Source organism: Mustela lutreola, chromosome 7 (genome assembly GCF_030435805.1).
Source record: "Mustela lutreola isolate mMusLut2 chromosome 7, mMusLut2.pri, whole genome shotgun sequence".
Classification (NCBI taxonomy): Eukaryota; Metazoa; Chordata; class Mammalia; order Carnivora; family Mustelidae; genus Mustela; species Mustela lutreola.
The window spans coordinates 101,865,061-101,887,112 of NC_081296.1; the positions used below are offsets into that span (position 1 = coordinate 101,865,061).

The following is a 22,052-nucleotide window of genomic DNA, read 5'->3' on the forward strand; positions in this document are numbered from 1 at the left end:
CTCATTCTTTTTTATTATTTTTTTTTATTTTTTATAAACATTTAATATATTTTTATCCCCAGGGGTACAGGTCTGTGAATCGCCAGGTTTACACACTTCACAGCACTCACCAAAGCACATACCCTCTGCAATGTCCATAACCCCACCCCTCTCTTCCAACCCCCCTCCCCAGCAACCCTCAGTTTTTTTGTGAGATTAAGAGTCACTTATGGTTTGTCTCCCTCCCAAACCCATCTTGTTTCATTTATTCTTCTCCTACCCACTTAAGCCCCCATGTTGCATCACCACTTCCTCACATCAGGGAGATAATGAGATATCACCTCACACCAGTCAGAATGGCTTAAATGAACAAGTCAGGAAATGATAGATGCTGGCGAGGATGGGGAGAAAGGGGAACCCTCCTACACTGTTGGTGGGAATGCAGGCTGGTGCAACCACTCTGGAAAACAGCATGGAGGTTCCTCAAAATGTTGAAAATAAAACTGCCCTATGACCCAGCAATTGCACCACTGGGTATTTGCCCTAAAGATATAAACATAGTGATCCGAAGGGGCACGTGCACCTGAATGTTTATAGCAGCAATGTCCACAATAGCCAAACTATGGAAATAACCTAGGTGTCCATCAACAGATGAATGGATCAAGAAGATGTGGTATATATACACAATGGAATACTATGCAGCCATCAAAAGAAATGAAATCTTGCCATTTGCGACAACGTGGATGGAACTAGAGCGTATCATGCTTAGCGAAATAAGTCAAGTGGAGAAAGACAACTATCATATGATCTATTGCTGCTTTTTGGGAAGGTTTCTAAACCAGATATTCCAGCTAACCTACTTATTCTTTGACTGTGTCTATTCTGGATATTTCGGCTAGTCATTTACTTATTTATTTTAACAATTACATTTTTTATATCCATAATCACCAAGTAGTTTTTCTTCACTGCTAGTTTTCTTCCTTCTATTTCTTATATCATCCCTGCTTTCTCTGAAGATGTTGTTTTGTGGTATTTAGCATTTTTTCTTACACTTATTTGTGGCATTCAGCATTGTTTCTTATTACTCTCATCATTGCAAAATGAATTTTTTTTCTTTCATATTAATTTTGTTTTTGATTTTGCATATTGTTTTCCACAGAAGTCCCCTAACTACCTTGTCTGATATCACCTATAAAGATGAAATAGCCTAGTTGCTTGTTTGTGCGCCTCCTGGGAGAGTGGAGGTGTGCTTCAGGACAGAGAGATACTGCTTTCAGCATCAGTCCCATAATTCTCTAACTTTCCATCCTGATCCTCCTCAGGGAATTTATCTCCCCAGTATTTCCAGTTTCCAATACTTCAATTCCAGCCAGCCATCTTGGCTGACTTCATTCTACACTGTCTACCCCTGCAAGGCTCCAGTTCTCTTTCTCAATTTTCCCTCTAGTGTTTCAAGTGAGAGTCTGCTTTTTTGCCCTATGATAATGTCAGGTAATAATCCATCTAAAATAATATACGAAGGAAGAAAAAAATAACACCTTCCCCCCCTAAAATACAAAGTCTTCTATCAGATTAGCTCCAAAATGTCACTGGCTTCTACTCCAGCCTGATTGTCTCATCACTCAACTGTTCTTGTCCGGAGCTCAGGTGTGTATTGATTACTGACAATATTTCCGCAATCAGTCATCCTTCTTCCCCTACTTTTTTGGGTGGTATTGTCATTGTTATGTTACCAAGATAGAAAGCAGTAAGAGTTTGCTTACCTATGGCTAAATCCAAAAATCCATGTATGTTAAACTTGTTATGATCATACCATTTTGCTTTTAAAGCACTGTTACACTGATTAACTTAATTGGTACTCCTAAAATTATATTTTATGGGAAGCAGGTATTCCATTCTACAGATAAAGGAGCCATGGCCACAGAGAGTTCCATGGCCTACACACAAATTGAACTGTTAGACATTGTTAACATCTGTCAGGCAATGAAGAACTATCTTTATATAGTTACCAAGAAGGAAAGACAGTCACACTTACAATATATTATCCAGAAATCTTCATGCAGACCATGAGTCTTTATTTTCTTTGCTCCTGGCTATAATCTGATACAGTGATTTCTGACACAGTATGGTATTTATGATTACAGCAGGCTGTCTTCACGGACTACCTGCATGGACCCCATAACAAAATACCACAACATAGATGGCTTTCACAACCAGCCATTTATTTTCTCACAGTTCTGGTGGATGGTAGTCCAAGATTAAGGCACCAGCACAGCCAGTTTCTGGTGATTGCTCTCTTCCTAACTTATAGATGGCCCTCTTCTTGGTGTGTTTGCACATGGCATGAAACAGCAAGGGAGCAAGGTCTCTGGTATCTCTTCTTATGGAGGTACTGTAATACCATTATGAGGACTCTACCTTCATGACCTCATCTAAACCTACTGATTTCCCAAAATCCTCATCTCCAAATACTATCACACTGGGACAGTGTATATATATATGGGGGAAGGGGAGATGCAACATATGAAGTTTTGAAGGAAACAATTCAATCTATAGCTCAAGTCACCCCTAGTTTGGGTCTTATATCCCACTTCTAATTGCATGTAGATGTTTACCTCTTTCTTTTCTGATTCCAAGATGTGATCAACTTACTCTCTCTAGGTCTGTCTCTCAGCTATGCTTTCCTTCTTTTACCCAGGGCCAAATTTTCTGACTTTGATGTTTAACTCTTTCAAATCTACTTTAATTTTAATAAATTCAGTTAATTTCCATTCTTATCAAATTCTTTACACCCTAAAGAAAACAAAACAAATTTAGCTTGGACTTTATCTCTCTGGTCTACTAGACCAGATAGTGTGTTATAGTAAATAATGATATGTGTCATTCAGAAATTAGTGCATCAGATGAGAAGAACAGCTTTCTTAGTTTGTCTACATTTTAAACTATCTATGATAAATGAAATGTAAATGCATGAAATCTATCTTAAATTGCTCTGTTACATTGCCATGTTTTATTTTTGGGTCCAACAATAGGCTTTGGATGACCATACTGCTTTGAATCTTTCATTGGAGGAATTACATGATTTTATAATGAAGAAAATGAGTAATGAGAAAATTTAAGAAAGCATTAAACTTCTACATCAAATACAGTAAAAATTTTAATTGAAGCTTTTCATTAAATATAATGTGAAATACAGATTACCTGTCAAGTGTTTACTAGAGGAAAAAAATAAAATGTGTCTAAAATATTGTGTAAATTAGATCCTAGACTAATTTTGGTACAGTTTTTGCTTACTGATGGTGTTGACTTCCTTAATTAGTATTCACATTTTTATTTCTACTTTTTCAGATTCATCATAGACTCACCTACATTTTATCTAGCTTAATTATTAAAAAATTCCCTTAGCACCACTAATAAAAGAGTCACTGAGGTGTGTCAAGAAGAGCTTGAATTTACAATTAGAAGACATACATTTTATTTTGGGCTTCCTGAGCCTTTGTCAGCCAAATCTGTCAAAGGAGGGTGATACCACTGCTTTCACACAATTCGCAGGATTGTTTGAGATGAAAAAGATATAAGTGGAATCAATTTACACACTGTAGAATGCTACACATTAGGAGTTGTTAAAATATATGATGCAATTTCTGCTCTTTAAAAAAATAGCTAAATCTCATAATCTGGCGGAAACATTGGGATCTACTAATTTATCTATTATGATAAATAAAACTTTAATAAATTTAATAAAATTCTGCCCTGAAAAATAATTGATTTTACAGGCAAGTTTTTTGCCTTTTAGAGTTATTACAGGAACTTTTTTTTAAAGATTTATTTATTTATTTAAGAGAGAAATATATACAGAGATACAAAGGGTAAGCACACATGGGCACACGGGGAGGAGAGGTGCAGGAAGGAGGAGAGAAATTTCAAGCAGACTACACCAAGGAGCCAGAGGTGGGGTTTGGTCTCATGACCCTGGGATCATGACCTGAGCCAAAACCAAGTCAGACACTTAACTGACTGAGCCTTGCAGGTACCCCAGCTTGTCATAGGAAATTGTGCTAGATATTTTTCCAATTTCATTTGCTCTTACTTCTGATAATTGTTAATGATTTATCCATAATCTTATGTTGCTCATTTTTAGATATTCATAAGAAATTAAGTATCTGGCTGAATAAAACAAACATATGCATTGCCAGAGAATAAAATATGTTTTCATTTGGATGGTATATAATTCAATCTGACATTAGGAAACAAGAATAGAGTATTTTGATATTTTAATTTGGAGTCAAATCTGATTTGGTTGTTATTTCCTTCTCTTCATTCTCTAAAACTAAGCAAAGCAAGAGTCATCCGACGTATTTTCTCCTGTCTCAGGCAACATTATAGCTCCCAGTCAACCTGAATTTCTTTGTGTTCACTGAGTGATAACATGTACTCCCTTTCACAAAACTGTCTCATCTTTGCTTTATTTGCTTTCTAGAATCAAATTTTAGTTCTGTATCTGATCTGCTGTTGCTGAACATGGATAAAATAGTAGTAGTAATACATAAATCTGAACATTGTAATATATCAAAAGGAAAACTATGCATAATCCTAGTAGAAATATTTCTAAACTAGAGGTAAAAATAACAATCACAGGCAAATTTTTGCTTGGTAAAACCCTATTTTCCATGTTTATTGAAAGATATTAAATTGAAGGATTTCTTTAAATATTGCCATAGATAAATCAGTTAGTTACCTTTATATGTAGGCTCTTAAAAAAAAAAAAAATACTCCTTGTGGCAGAAAATGCTGGTATTTGTGGCAGAGAAACCCTAAACTAACTTCCAGTGATTCCTACCTCTGGTTTTCATTTCTTTGTGTATAAGTCTTTCCTAATGAAAGTGGGAAGAAACTGATGGGATGTCACTTTAGTAATTATGCTACAATATAAGAATTCCATCTTAGCTGAGCTGAGCTAGAGATTCTTCTTGCTGGCCTGATGATGTAGACATCCATGATGGGAAGCCCACATGATCGAGAACTATGAGTGATCTCTAGGACATGCAGGTATCTTCTAGGACATGAAAGTGGCCTCAGCCAACAATGAGTAAAACACTTGGGTCCTCTATCATGCAACCATAAGGAAATTAATTCTTTCAATAACCTTAATAAGTTTGGACATGATTCAACTTCCTGTCTGAAGGTGAGCCTCCAGATAAGAACATTCAGCCAACACTTTGATCACAGCCTTGTGAGACCCAACAGAGGATCTAGCTAAGCCATGTCCAGACTCCTGGCACAGAAATAGATTATAAATGTATGCTGTTTCAAGATGCTCAGTTTGTAGTAGTGGGTTAGTCAGCAGTAAGTAACAAAATACTCTCAATTCCATTGCTCATCAGTAGAATATCTTATGAAGTCTCTGATTACACATATTATTCTTGTCTTTCAAATTATTCTAAGACCCCAATGGCCATGGTTCCTAAAAAGCTGCCTATCAGTAATGGTGTTAAATGTTACAGTGATGAAACCTAGATTTTCCTTGAAAATCTCCATTTAATTTCATTGCAATATTTTCAATTAAGGCAATTTAAAATATGTATGGGCAAGTGTGATATAATCTTAGAATAAAATCTGTACCCCACAGCCTTTATTGCAGATGTACCAGTAGGACTGAGTTGTCTCCAACATTTGCAAGCAGAAAAGGTATCTAAAAAATACTACTTTTTAAAGAAGCTTCCTTAAAAAGAGGTAATTCAATGAAATATAGAGGTAAAGCTGGGACTTCAGTAGCCATAAGGGCTCTAAGGTGTGCCATCTATTGATGATGACTGAGCAGTAAGATGGAAGAAACCTGAATCCCTGAAGACTGTGGAAGAGACATTATGTTAGTTTCCAAAATGAAACTTCAAGGTTTAACTGGAGCATAATAATTTTCTATCTTGCTCAAAATATGGTTACTTGGAGTTTTACTGAAACTTTCAGATACCTGAACAGTAATAACATACATAATTAATTTGTGAATTATAATATACTATTACAATATACACATCTCTAGTTGGCTGAGGGGCAAGGTCCAAAATGACCCTAGTAAAGTCATATACAAGGGTCACCATAATCTAGTAGAAGAATACACAAAGGGCTAGTATTTGAGAATAAAGTCGTATGTTAACAAAAGCCGAGTTTTGAAAATATGTAATGATTTGGTGGCAGGCATCATGATCTAATTTGGCTAGAGTTTGGAATAATTGTTAGGATTGAAGAAGAGATGATTCTATATATTCTATTTGGGATATTAATGAGTGGTTTGAAAACTCATGACAATGAATTTATATGGCATCTAGAGGCCAGGAAGATCAACATTTTCCACTAAGAGTAAGACACACTTTCCAGGAAAATAAAGTCCCACAGTATGAAGTATGGACAGTATGGATTGAAAGCAAAAGAGGAGGAATACTCAGATATCAGATAAAAGGTTACTATAATATCCCAGATAAGAGAATATAAGGCTTTACAAATACAGTAGGGGTAAAAATAAAATGATAGCTTCACAATACCAAACAGATATAAAACTGATAAGACTTAGAAACATATATGATGGTGAAAGATTTCTGGGAGAGAGTATTTAATGTTCTATTTTCAGTATCCTCCCTAGTGCCCAGCAATAGTTGTTACGCAGCAAATAATTGTTAAATATTTTCCTGATTGTAAAACTTTCATCAGTAAGGAGATAATACATACAAGTTGTTTTACGTTCAATTATATTTTGTAGTTATGCAATAAAAATTCTTATAGAGTATATATCCACTGTTACCTGTTAAAGAAGACAACATTCCTTTAGTAAGTTTCATTTAAAAGAATCTAAAATTGTCTCCATTGATAAAATTCTTAAATGGTTTATAAGTCTAAATTTTATATAACTGTGTATATATACTTCCTGGAACTTATAAATACTCTCCATAGAAAAATGCAATAAATGGTGTTCGGGTTCCTACCATTGTTCACAAAGCTTAGTTAAACCATAAAACAAACAAACAAAATTATGCTTATCTTTACCATAAGAATATTAGTAAGTAAAAGAAATGAAAATACACCATATTTTGTGATATTATAGTTACTATTTTCTAACACAGACAAGACAGTGCGCTACAAGCTAGGCTATTCACTTCCCAAAATATCTTTGCTTACCTTCTTTTTCTGTATACAAAAATATTCTCACACCCTGACTTCTTAGTAAACACAACCTCACTCACCTATCTCCATACTCCCACACACACACATGCTATAACTGGGAAAAAAGGTGTGAATTTTTTAGCTTTCCTGGGAGATAAATATAAATGTGAGGGCTGCCACTGACTTTTAGTTCAATTCTGTACATTTTGATGCATAATGAGATCAAGTTCACTTTTGGGTAAATGTATAACATTCATGACTAGTGGAAAGTGATCTTGAATTTGGTAAAATATTTATAATAATAAAAAATAAAATTTTCTTAATTTGGCTGTCAGGAAGTAAACAGAATTGTCTTCAAAGATCTGTTTTGTGGATAAAGAATATATGTCATCTTGAATATATCCTATTACTTAGTTCCCTTCAGTATAGCTTTAAAGGGTTTTTAACTGCAGGAAATTCATAGGATTACTAACTGTGATGTGTTTTTAATAGAAGAAATGTGTTTTTGAAGTTTCTTCCAGACCTCTGATTCTATGGAATCATTGATTTCTTCAAACAATGAACCCTTGAACAACAGAGATTTGAACTTCATGGGTCTACTTACAAATGGAGGTTTCTGTTTTTTGTTTTTGTTTTGTTTTTTTAATTTTTTGTTTTTATTTTACAGCATAGTACTATAAATGTATTTTCTCTTATGATTTTCTCAATAACATTTTCTTTTCTCTAGCTTACCTTATTATAAAAATATGGTCTATAAAACATCTCTAGCTTACTTTATTGTAGAAATAAGGTATATAATATATATGACATGCAAAATATGTGTTAAGACTATGTCATCAGTAAGCCTCTGGTCAACAGTAGGCTATTAGTAAAGTTTTGAGGGAGTTAAAAGCTATATGAAAACTTTTGACTATCTGGGGGGTTGATGCTCCAAACTCCTGTATTGTTCAAGGGTCAAATGTATATTTTCCTGGATTATACAGTACTTGGAACACAATTATTTTCTTTTTTCTTCAAAACTATATTAGATTATATGTGGAAATATTGAAACGATGAGGCTGACATGAAGACAGAAAAATACACACTAGAAACAAATCAATTCACGGGGCTATATCTTCTCCCTTTGTGGGGCAACCCCTAACAGGTTTATTCCTTTCTGGAGCTATCAAAATCTACTTACGACACCCCATGGATTTTGAATGGAAATTAGCTTGTCTTCTAGTTCAGAAAATAGGATTTGGGTCACATAACAGAGAACAAATAAAAATCTTACAGAGGCAGCATGACCTAAACTAAAGTTAGAAAACAATGTCAGGAATAACAAAGAAATTAGAATGAATATAAGTCCCAAAAGTTTGAAGGAAGGGATGTAGTTAATTTTATGGAGTATTTTTGTTTTGGGTGTTAATTAAAAAGAAAAAAGAAAGAAAGAAAAGAAAAGGTCAACTGTTTCTACCAATACATAGAAAACAACAAGTAGTATGGTCTTAGGGACTTCCGGTTTTGTTTGACTAGTTCACTTTAAGAATCAAAGTAGAAATCTTTAAGTCCGACTGAATGCTAAAAAAAGGGATTGCAAAATCAAGAGATGGTAAGATCCAGCGGAGGGGACATCTTCATATTGGTTCATCCATTACATTTTATCTACCTACTATCACATTTCAAGAAGCCAAAATATCTCAAGGCGATTCATGTTTAGAAAATTTTCTTACAAGTAAGAACTTATGAATAAAAATACATATTACTAATGAACAAATTTTAATTAAATCTGAAACACTTTAATCATAATATTTACAACTGCTTTTCAGATAATATACAATGTCCAGTTTCTTCTTTTACTAGCATGAACATTCCAACTATTAAAATTAACTTTACCAGAACAAAATAATCCTGAAAAGGAATATATCTTTTTAATGTATGTCTAAACCTGAGCTCAAAAATCACACAAATTTACTTTAGTATATAGATTATAAAATAATTTATATAATTACCTAAGATTTAATACAAACTTAATATTTCTTTTAATATACTCATATAATGATATCAAAACATATTGATTGATATTTCTTTCTAATTTATTATATGCCAGATAAACTTTATTGCTTTTCCTTTGAATATTTGTTAACCAAAGGTAAGCCAAGGACAAAATGAGTTCCACCACACATACAGAGGTAGTAAATAATAGGAAGAAGAAAAATACCCTTTCTACTGTTAAGAATACCAAAGCAGGTATTGGTTAACAAGCACTTTTAGACTTGCAGAAGAAATATGTATTAATATTTGCAATTTGATCTAAAAAAGCTGGTTAAGATTTGTCACTTTATTAAACACTCAAATAACCAACCTCTTCACCAAATCTTGAATTCACATAAACTTCTAATTTCATAGGCACATAAACTGCAACTGTTAAAATAAATTTGCCTCTGAAAGAAATGAATAGCTCTAACTATAGTAGACACGTTACTCACAGTATGTTCCATGGATTTGCAAAACACTTTCTTATATTACTTAGCCTAAGATCCCTTCATCAAAAATATATACAAGGTGCAATATTAGGATCTTACCTGTAACAAGGAAGCTGCATCTCCCAGCTCCAGCTTCATTTATGATGCTACAATTATAAACCCCATAGTTCTCATTGGAAAGACTCTTCACTGGGTATTCTGTGTACTCTTGAGAGTCAAACTGACCCGTCCGTAATAATTTATTGCCTAAGCGCCACTCATAGGTCAGTACCCGTATTGGATACGCTCTCAGAACCCGGCAGCTCATAGTAATACTTCGATCTTGTCCTTGCCGGATCTCCAGGAATGCTGGCTCCACAGCAGGAGGATCTGTAGAAGACATGTTAAAACAGATGAAACACGCGGTTTGCCATAAGCCAGGAGCTATTATTATTGTGAGGAGCTATTTTTAAGAGCATATCTAGCAACAGGGAAGGAGTTAGAGGTGGGTGGAGAACAAACCAGGAACTTCAGCTTGGAATGGGAAATGGGAAACATCATTTACGGACTGTGGGCAGTGAATGAAATTCATTGCTTTGAAAAAGCATTTGCAGGTGAAAGTAGCAGAGTTCATTTTCCTTTCTAGCTACTTCCCAGAACAAAATATTATGACTATGTTTGGTTTATATAGTCAGCAACCAGTTGATGTTCTTGCTGTAAAACACAGAATCTTCAAACTAGCATAAGACTTTGAAACAGATAAAGCCACGGGTTCAAGTTGGTGAATTCTAATTATTCTTAGTTTGGCTTCTAAGTATCTGTTACTTAACAGAATAAGTAGCACAAATATATAATTTTTTTAAAAAAATATTTTATTTATTTATTTGATAGAGAGAGATCACAAGTAGGCAGAGAGGCAGGCAGAGAGAGAGGGAAGAAGCAGGCTCCCTGCAGAGCAGAGAGCCCAATTCGGGGCTCGATCCCAGGACCCCGAGATCATGACCTGAGCTGAAGGTAGAGGCTTTAACCCACTGAGCCACCCAGGCACCCCACAAATATATAATTTATTTTCTAAATTATTTTGTCTGAACTGCTTTGACTTAAAGTCATAATATTCATGTGTCTTAAGCAAACTCTGCAAATTATACCACAGGTGGACATGGTTTCTAACTCACTGCAATGATTCACTTACATGTTTTAATTGTGATTGTTTTCCGTATGATTAAAAACTTGCTACATCAGGTACCTAAAATTTTTGTATTTGATAGAAAGATTTCTATAAAGTGTTACATACTTCTCTCATTATGTAGAATATGCAAAATATAATCCTTTTCTTAATGACTCCCAGTAGATAAATAACAATTACTTCCTTGACACTAATGTTGGGGTTCATTTAATCAAATAAGATAGGAAACTACTCAGGATTGCATTGCCCAGCATAACTGCATCCTTGACTACATGTGTATGACATCCTTTTGAGTTATGCAGTATAAAAACCATTCAAATATACTTGGCATCCCTTCTATCAAGGTGCTGAAAGATTTTAGGACAGCCACACCAAATGTGCCCTCCAATATTCTTTACATGTTATCTCATCTACTTTCTATACTATTGCTGTCCTTTCTCATTGCTTATCTATTGACTGGCCCTTCTTGCTTCTTTCAATAAAAATGTTTAAACTATCTTACTAAATTTCATTTTACTCATAAATTCAAGTTTTGAGCTCTTCCTTTGTAAGTGTTAAGAATTTTAAAAAAATAAATGAGAAAAAAATTCCTGTCTGCATGTAATTTATGAGGCATGTAATATGCCTAATACAATAGGCAGATATTTAAATTGCTGATTTACAAAACTGAAAGACAAAAAACAATTCCTGGGTAGAAAGTAAAGAAGTAAGTAACACTATGAGGACTGACCACTCAAGGCATCTCAAGGAATGTGATACTTGAGCTTTACCTTCCAGCATATATAGGAAATGGTGAGGTGGGTAAGCAGTAAGAGAGAACATCCCAGGTAAGGAGATTAATATGCTCAGAGATAAAAAGAAGATAGAGAGGAGGGAGCTTTCAGAGAAGTATAAATTAATTAGCATAGCTGGTACACAAGAGGTGCATGAGAGCTCAGGAAGAAATAAAGATGGGAAGAAAGAGACTCTATTCAAGGATTCTTGAATATCACGTCATGGAGTGTGCGTTTTATTCTGCTGGTATTGACAATCATTAATTTTTTTCTATTGTATCTCATAATCCCCTTCATTTTATTTCATCCATCCCCTACCTCTTTTTCTGTTACCTCTGTTTCCTGCATCCATGAGAAGTCTTTTTCTGTTTTGTCAGATTCCACATGTAAATGAAATCATATGGTATTTGCCTTTGACTTATTTAACTTAGTATAATACCCTCTAAGTCCATCTATTTTTTTTAATGAAAGCTTTATTGATTAAACCAATCTTTTAGAAAGAATATTGTGGCAGATAGGAGGAGTACAGACCTCAAAGGGAAGAGTCTGGTCACAGAGAAATTGAGAACATCATTGTTAAGAGACTGAACTAAGGCAATGTCAGTGAAACCACAAATGTTATTTTAGATAGGTAAATAATGGTGTCAGTGATGAAGATGGGGAGAGGAGGAGAGGTAGTTTAGGGTACAGTGGACGTGTTGAACTTGTGCACCTGCTAGTCACACAGTAGGGATACCTAGCTGGCAAGTGTTTCTTCACTTACAAATATACAGGGTATTTTTTATTATCTCTTCTTTCTGATTTTTTAATTTAATCGTGGTTAGAGAAGAAAATAGACCATATGCTTTCAACCATCTGAAATTTGTTGAAACATGATTTATAGTCCAATATATAATTGATTTTTGTCATATGTATGCTTGCAAAGAAGAAATAGTCTGTGATTTAGGGATGTGATGTGGTGTTGGGGGTCAAGTCTGACAAATGAGTTGTCCAAATCATCTATGCAGTTGTTGGGTTTTTACCCCATTTATGGTGGTTAAACACTTCCAAAAGTGTTTTAAAAAAATTTAAAATTTAAAAAAAATTTTAAAAATTTAAAAAATTAAAAAAAATTCTTATAGTTATATCTCCTTCTTGATTTATATATTTTGAGCTTACACTAGTAAGTACATACAAATTTAAAATTTCTTTATTTTATTGGTAAATTGAAGTTATCATTTTGCAACTTATTATTTAAAACTCAATTTTTTTCTGAATTAATATAGTTACCCTGACATTCACTTAGTAGTTGCATTTTATGTCTTTTCCAGCCTTTTAAAGTTCTACTATCCTTATACTTTACAAGCATCTCTTTTAAATAGCATGTGGTTATAATCTATTTTTTTGAAGAAAGTCTGGAAATCTTTATTTTACTGAAAGCATTTAATACTTTACATTTACTATGACTATTGATATATTTGAGTAGAAATGTACCTTCCTGTTCTGTACTTTTTATTTTGTTTTGTGATTTTTTTCTTTGTCTACTTTCAGATTTATGGATTGAATGATTATTCCAACTCTTTTCCTGCTACTAATTTTAATTCTCTTTTCTTCTCTTAAAACCTATTGGGCATTACTATAATGTTATACCTGCACAATTTTTTAGAATTGTCCAGATATATGCCGACTCATTTCCCTTTAAATCCTTTTTTCATTATAGACCATATAAATCCACGATCAATTTTCAAATATTATCTAAAGTACATGATTTAGAATTATCGTTAGTGACCTTTCTGATCTTGATTTTCTGAAAATATATATTTTAACCTTATTCTTAAAAGATGATTTCCTTGTACATAGGATTAGAGGTTGGCAGTTATTTTCTTTCAGTATATTAGGACACCATTCTACCATCTTTAGATGTCCATTACTGCTGTAGAAAAGTAAGCTCAAATTTTCACACTTTGAAGTCACTGTGCTTTTTTTCTATAGCTACTTTCAAATGTTTTTACCTTTGATGTTCTACAGCTTCAATATAATATTATTAAGTAGAGATTTCTTTGTACTTAACAGTTTGTGATTTGCTGGATTTTAAGACCTATTGATTTAAGTATGATGTCCTTCATCTAAGAAATTTCTGGAAAATCTCACCATTAACTCTTAAATAATACCTGTGCTCTTTTCTTTCTGTCCTCACTTGAGCATCTTTTGCATTCTCTATTTTATGCCTCTTATACTCTCCCAACTTTTCCATTTTTGCTTTTCCTGTATTGCATTATGAACAAATTCTTCTGAACATGCTAAACCCATCCACTGTGTTTTTAATTACAAGAACAAGGCTTTCATTTATAAGTATTCTGTATAGTTCTTTTGTATACCTGTTATGCCATTACTTTCATACTTTCTCATTACCTGCAAACATAGTAAGGTTTATCTCTTATTTCTTTAAACAAAGTGATTGTTTTATACTGTCGGATATTTCCAATTATGATTTTAAGGATGTTTTTCTGTTGGCCTTCTCTCAGAGTAATTTCTCTCTGTGTATTCTTGGTTAATTCTGATTATGTGCTATTCGTTGGTCTTTAAAAATATGTATGTTCTTTAAAAATATATTTTTAAAAATAAACTCTTTAATGTCTAAGATGATTTTTTTTTTCCTCTAGAGAGATTTGTGTCTACAGGCAGCTACTGACATCAATGTCTAGGATCACATTAATCTAAGTTCCTAGCTTAAGGTTTTACTTTAATCAACAAGGTGATATGAATTTGAGTTAAAAATGCAGATAAAAGGGGGCACCTGGGTGGCTCAGTGGGTTAAAGCCTCTGCCTTCAGCTTAGGTCATGATCCCAGGGTCCTGGGATGGAGCCCCGCATCTGGCTCTCTGTGCCACAGGGAGCCTGCTTCCTCCTCTCTCTCTCTGCCTACCTGCGATCTCTCTGTCAAATAAATAAATAAAATCTTTTAAAAAATCCAGATAAGAGGCAGTTTGTGATTATAATGTAAAGTATGTATTCCCACATCATCCCTACTCTGCTCACTTCAAAGGCAAATTTCTTAAAATGTAGGAATGTGTAGACTGGGTTTTATTTGTACTTTACTCTTCTCCTATGGATACAGTCTCTTGAGTTCCCACGTCTATGGGTAGAATTTTCCCCCAGGAAATACTCTGGGTTTGGAATTTTGTACCCCTTGGCCAGAAATGCCAGCACAACTGAAGCTCAAATTCACCCTTGTCAGCAAATGCTCTCAGGGCAAAATCAGCCTCATTGTCCAGCTTTCTTATAAATTTGTCATCGTATTTTTAAAATAAACATTTTAATGCTTTTAATAGTATTTTTAGTAACTTCCTAGCACCTTTGGTTGTTTGCATTGGAAAAGTGATGTAGAATATTTTGTCTAACATATGCCCAGAATCACACCCATCTTTGATAACCAAGTGGAAATACAGATATAAAGCTCAAGATGGAGGCCTGACTGCAGGATACAGTTTTGTTAAGACAGCTCAGAGCGAGTATAAACAAAGACACGTAAAATACCAAATTTGGATTTACTCCTGAATATAGTCACTATGGGGTTAGAGGAAAATAGAAGCTACTACAGGAGAATCAATATAAATAAGCAGAGAGATATGTGGATCCAGAGAGTTTTATTACAAAACTAAAAGATTTGAATGCTTTAAAGAAATGAAGTAATAAAATGTGCCAAATGTTAACAATACACAACTTTAGATTGAAAAAAATATTTATATAGACAAGTTTAATACCATAAATGATTATAGCAAAAGTATTTTCTGTTTAGTATATACAATGTGTGTTGTAGATTTTTTGGCATATGAAGGGATGGCTGAATAGTAGAGATCAGGAATGATGCCTCTTTGTTCAATAATATTGTTTATGATCAGAAAAGAAACTTTTCTATTAACTCTATCTTCAAAATATATCAGGAGTTTATACATTTCTCTCAGTCTCCACTGCCACTATTAACTCTCACATGGACTACTTCGAATGTCCTGCAATAGCCTTCTACCAGGCCAATGTGCTTCTTTTTTTGACCTCCTAGTTCTCAGATACTGGCCACATATTCTCTCACAAGAGAAATAAACTCTTGTTATTCTCCTGTTTAGAATACTTTATTGACTCACCTCCGCTTGTTAATCAGGCCTACAAGCTCCAGCATGTTCTGGCTCTAACCATACTCTCAACCATTCTTATCTTAGTTATTCTGTTTCAGAAGCATAGGCTTTCTTCCTGTTTCTGTATGAGAAGCCCTTTCTGGATTCTAGACTTTCTTCCCCAAATGTTCTTTCCTTCACTTTTTCCATGGCTGCATTATTCTCATTGTTTGTATTTTACCTCTTCAGAAAGCCTACCCTGGACTAACAATTAGTAATGCATCTCTCCTACTATTAATAATAATTCATTATTGCTTAGCAACATTATTTGTTCATATCTAGTTCATGTAAGTTCCATTATAAAGGGACTTAAAACTCCCTTCATTGCACATCCTCTGTATTCTCTGTATGTGAGCATTATAGCTAGTACCAGATTATTACTGAATGCATAAAAAAAGAAAAGAACAAATGAATGATGTAAAAGAGTAAAGATGTCTAAAATATCTTCAATATTCTTCCCATCAAGACCTGGATTCTATGTCTACTCTATGGATTCTGTGTTTACTTTGACCAATAAAATAGATCAAAACTAATGCTCTATCATTTTCTAGGCTCAGGCCACAGCAGACTGGGAGTTTCACTTTCTATGTCTTAAAATACTTATTCTGGGAGCCCAGACCCATGAAATAAGTCCAACTACCTTACTAAAGAAACCTTCTCAAGAGGCCCTGAGATTCTACTGAGAAGGGAAGGGCAGAGTTAAGGTCAGCCTTCCAGTCATCCCCACCAAGGTTCCAGACATGTGAGGCCATCTTCAACCTTCCATCTTCAACCTGCCTGCAAAACACTACCAAGCAACCCAGACAATAGCACATGAAACAGAGAAAGAGCCCAGGCAGGCTCTCTTCAAATTCTTGACTAGTAGGGAGTAGATAATTAGATATAATGAAGTGTGATTATTTTGATGTCCTAGGTATCAAGAATAGTTTGCTACACAATAACAGGTAACTGACACAATATTCTGAGCCTACAAAACTCTGCAGTTTAATATTGAATACATACTTGGTGAGTGAGGCAAAATGAGAAATGGACAGGCAATGGGGAGAACACAGTTTAAGCAACAGATCCTGGGATCCAAGTTGATTCCAGAAGGAAATACACTTAGAAGGAAACTAATAGGGGAAGACAATCAATGGATTGAATTACTAGGACAATTTAAAAATCTGAAAAGCAAGTACACTGAGAACAACGGAGTCAGGAGACCAGAAAGGTGCAGCTGATAAACAGAATTGGTTGGAATTTAATATTTCAGAGGTATGGAAATTTGGAATGATTATAAGATCAGAGATATAGTTACTGGAATGGAAAGCTGAAGTGAAATGGAAATTAATGGTACTAGAGTCAAATGCAAATATGTTAAGTGAATACACATTTACTCTCAATATATTTGTATTTGTCTAACAGTGTTTGCAACTGTTTATCTTTCTTCTTATAAGTTTGTTTTTAAATGGCAAAGGTCAAAATATAATTAATTGCACTTACCAGGGAAATATCCTAAAATCCATATATACTTTTTGTATGAGTGATTTTCTGTGGGAATTCTTTAAATGTATCTGACCTATTAGATTATTTCAAATAAGGGATTTTTTTATACCCTCAGTATATGTGAATGTGTCATTCATCCAAACCTAGAAGATTCAGTCCACTCATTTATTAACAGCCTATGAAAACATTTGATAGGTGAACTTGGTCTCGGCTACCCAGCAATTGCACTACTGGGTATTTACCCTAAAGATACAAACGTAGTGATCCAAAGGGGCACATGCACCCGAATGTTTATAGCAGCAATGTCCACAATAGCCAAACTATGGAAAGAACCTAGATGTCCATCAACAGATGAATGGATCAAGAAGATGTGGTATATATACACAATGGAATACTATGCAGCCATCAAAAGAAATGAAATCTTGCCATTTGCGACAACATGGATGGAACTAGAGCGTATCATGCTTAGTGAAATAAGTCAAGCAGAGAAAGACAACTATCATATGATCTCCCTGATATGAGGAAGTGGTGATGCAACATGGGGGCTTAAGTGGGTAGGAGAAGAATCAATGAAACAAGATGGGATTGGGAGGGAGACAAACCATAAGTGACTCTTAATCTCACAAAACAAACTGAGGGTTGCTGGGGGGAGGGGGTTTGGGAGAAGGGGGTCGGATTATGGACATTGGGGAGGGTATGTGCTTTGGTGAGTGCTGTGAAGTGTGTAAACCTGGTGATTCACAGACCTGTACCCCTGGGGATAAAAATATATGTTTATAAAAAATGAAAAATTAAAGGAAAAAAAAACATTTGATAGTGTTGAGTTAAATCTCTTCAAACACAGTGTATTTTCATAAATTTCAACAGAGTCTGATTTGGAAAGCATCCTTAAATGAAAGTAATCATTACTGTTATTTAATAGAATGCTGAAACTACCTGGATTTGGGGTGATTCCATAATCTCAAAATAAGTGAGAAAATGTGAAACTGAGCACACTCACTGTAATCCAGTCACATTTGCCTATGGAAAACTTCTGTGATATAAGGTTCACTTTAAGCAAGCTGGATATTATTGACCTCAGCATTTCATTCCTTGGAATACCCAGTGAGAAGAGATTTACACAGTTGGATTAAATGGTGTAGTGTGAAGACTTTAAATATGATGAAAGAAAGCTTCAGGTGTGAAAAAAGTTAAGAGTTCACTATTCTGATGAAATAAAAAGCATGAACATTTAATTTTAAAAAACTATAAGTAAAAATATATATATATATATATATATAAATATATATAAATATATATATATAAAAATAAATATATATATATGGTGAGAAAAAAATCCACTTAAATAGGAAAGACTCTTCAGGAGAAATAAATAGGTAATTGTGTTGTGCTCAGTTGAACAAATGATTCTAAAATTATACATTATATTCTAAAAATATACCATTGTAGTATACTAAATGTGTTCACTTATGTTAGTAACCTAGGTTCAACCATTTTGTTAAACCATCTCCCTGCATATATACTGAAGGGTGACAGTAATAAAAATAATTATATATGTTGATATTAAATATTTACTGAGTTCTAGGGACTGTGTAAATATATTCACATGATTTATCTTTTTACAGCAAAAACTCATTTTCTAAAAGACAGTGAGGTATAGAGACATTAAGCAAAGTTACCAGGCTAAAAAGTAGCAGAATAAGGATTCAAGCAAGCTGATCTGACTCCAGAGAGCAGGCTCCTAACTATAACCTACGCTTCATTCTTCCCAATTACAAACACTATCAGTTTTTCCTGATTTAGTGCTCTCTCACAATATTTCCTTTGGAAACATTGGTTATTAAGGTTATTAATGAAAATATACATTGGTCTATTCACACTGTCATTTAGAATGTATAAACTTGAATAGGTCAAAAATGGGAATTATGTTTTATGGAAAGCATAAAAGTATTGTAATAAAACTGCTAGGCTAAAGGAAAAAAGTGTTATTAATGATGGATTTCAAACCAGATTCAAAATGTTGTGTATATAACAAGTACTTCATAAAAATGAATTTCTGTATTATCTATGTATTAATATATATATAATGAGTGCATGTAGAAGATTAGCTATCTGGCGGTAAAGATCTAACATTTTACAGTTATTAAGGATTTTGATTGGAATAAAATTATTGAGTATAAAGTGCACACAATCAGATTTTTGGTATTTATTATTCTTTTATCTACTGGTTCCAGATGTCTAGCAAATGTTCCAAGTAGGGTATGGCTCTAAATCTTTAAATCCATATACAAATGTCTAACTTATTTGGAAAGAGTAACCTATGAAAACATCCAACTATAGAGAAATGTACATTAGTGTATATTTCTTAATAAGGAGATCAGAGATGAGTTCATGATTTCTTTTAACACTGTGTATGAATAAAATTTTACCTCTATTTCTTAAAAACAATTTCCAGGTTCTCATGAGCACCAAAACTATAAACAAAGCAATACTTTTGATTTACACAAATAATAAAAGACATTTAAGTCTATAATAAATAAACTTTCAAGCTAATTTTTAAAAATGTTAATATAACCCATTTTTAAGTCTTTAAGGGAGTGCAAGACCATTGATGTTAAATAAGCATAGAACTATCTTCAGTTTAATTATAATTAAAAGAAGAACTAAATAGTCACCTGTTTGGAGAACTTCCATTTATGTGTGATCTTAGTTATTTAATTCTTAGAGAGGTCGCTGCTAAACATGTACACAGTAGGGTCATTTTTTCTAAAGCCATTTCTGCTCAAACCAAATACCTGTCCAATGAAATACTTGTCTATTCTTTGCTGTTGTTTATGGAGATCTGGGGAAATTGTGCTGTTAATAATAATAATTTTAAAAATCCCGTACTGGGACGCCTGGGTGGCTCAGCTGGTTAAGCGGCTGCCTTCGGCTCAGGTCATGATCCCGGCGTCCTGGGATCGAGTCCCACATCGGGCTCCTTGCTTGGCGGGGAGCCTGCTTCTCCCTCTGCCTCTGCCTGCCACTCTGTCTGCCTGTGCTTGCTCTCGCTTCTCTCTCTATGACAAATGAATAAATAAAATCTTTAAAAAAAATAAAATAAATAAAAAAATAAAAATCCAGTACTTAGGTAGAAAATCCAGGGGTTTGAGTGTTAAGTTAGTGAATTAAATTCTTCTGTTGTCCAAAAAAATAGTGAGTAGTGAGGTTGCTACTTTTATTGTAGGACAACCTCTCCTTCTGGGTCTGTGTGTGTACTTCTCTTAAATCTTTTCATGGTCTTGCAGCAGTTATATCCATCTTATTGGTAAGGACACTAAAATTCAGAAATGATTATGAGTAACCTGTTTATGCAGTGAGAAACACCAAGCATATATGAACCTAGGCCAATTTACCTTCAAAATGTTAGCAATTTAGAATTTACCATGTGATTTCGCTAAGCATTATGCTACTAGAAGGATATGGATTCAAAAGATCCTCATTTGTATCAATCAAGCACATAAATAGAGAATTTTTAGGTAATGGTGGGTACATGATGATATATTAGGGGATTAAATGCAAATGAATAAAAAAATGACTCCTGTTAACATGCAATTTACAATCTTAGTATAAAGGGAATATCTTAATATGTGTAAGTAAGCACAATTTAATATGAACAAGGAATGTGTGAGTTTGTATGAGGCAATAGGTGATTAACTGCTGTAGTATAATGGGAAATATATGTTTGATCTTTGTTCTTGATTCCTGGCACAGAGTTCCTAAAACTCTTGGAATTTCCTGAGTGATAAGAGTGCACTTTGTTACTTATGACAAGCCCCTTTTAACCACACAGAAATTTATGCTAATGAAGTGAACCTCAACCAGCCTCTAGCTAAGGATGTGGAATATGGGCTGGTTTCCAGAAAGATAAAGCCAGGATTTGAAGATTAGAACTTTCCACCCCATCCTCTCACCTCCAGGAAGGGAGGAGAGGCTGGAGATTAGAGACTTACTTAAAGTACTACTGGGTAATGATTTAATCAATTATGCCTACATAATGAGACATCCATTAAAAACACCTCATCAACGGGGTTAGGGGAGTTTCCAGGTTGGTAAACAAACGTGGTAAACACATGCTCTGGAAGAATGGTGCCTTTGCAAAGAGAAAGGAATCTTTTAACTACCCCTCTTCCTCATCCCACACCTTGCTCTACGCATCTCTTTCACTTGGTTGTTTCCGAGCTACATCCTTTATAATAAACTGGTACATTTAAGGAAAATGTTTTCCTGAGTTCTATGAGGTGTTCAGCAAATTATCAAACTTGGAAGGGGAGGAGGTCTTGGGAACTCTCAAAATTGCTGCTGGATGGTGAGAAGTATGGCTGGCAATTGGGAATTGTATCTGGTCTGACATGCAGCTAATGTTGCAGGACTGAGCCCATCATTAACTCCTGGGATCTTCACTAACTCCAGGCAGTTAGCGTTGGCATTGAATTGAATTTTGGACTCCCAGAGGCTTCAAAGAATCAGAGGATTGGTGTTGGGAAACACACTAATTATTTGGTGTCAGAAAGAATAAGAGAATTGCTCGACCAGGTCTTAAAATAAGCCTGAATTAATTCAGCAGAGAAATATATGAAAAAGGATGGACTTAGAAAAAGGTACTGGTAATTCTGTAGGGTTTGACTAAGTGTATATTTAAAAATGGAGATTAAAACAACACTTTTAGGATTAATCTACTCTGTGCGGCTGTACAAGCACATTTCACATACTTATGACCTCATTTAATCCTTACAACAATTTTATCTGTCTATCTATCTATCTATCTACAATATTTTTAGAGAGTGAGAGCACATGAGCAGGAGGGGCAGAGGAAGAAGGAGAGAATCTTCAGCAGGCT

At 34.3% G+C, this 22,052-nt stretch overlaps 1 protein-coding gene across 1 annotated transcript in view; it reads right to left on the reverse strand.

The window, feature by feature from the left end:
* MDGA2 (MAM domain containing glycosylphosphatidylinositol anchor 2) overlaps positions 1-22,052 on the reverse strand; it is an 879,614-nt gene that overhangs the window by 122,455 nt on the left and 735,107 nt on the right. Inside the window, exon 9 of the mRNA XM_059182014.1 lies at positions 9,699-9,968. Within this exon, the coding sequence (XP_059037997.1) occupies positions 9,699-9,968 (270 nt within the window). The remainder of the gene's footprint in view (positions 1-9,698; positions 9,969-22,052) is intronic.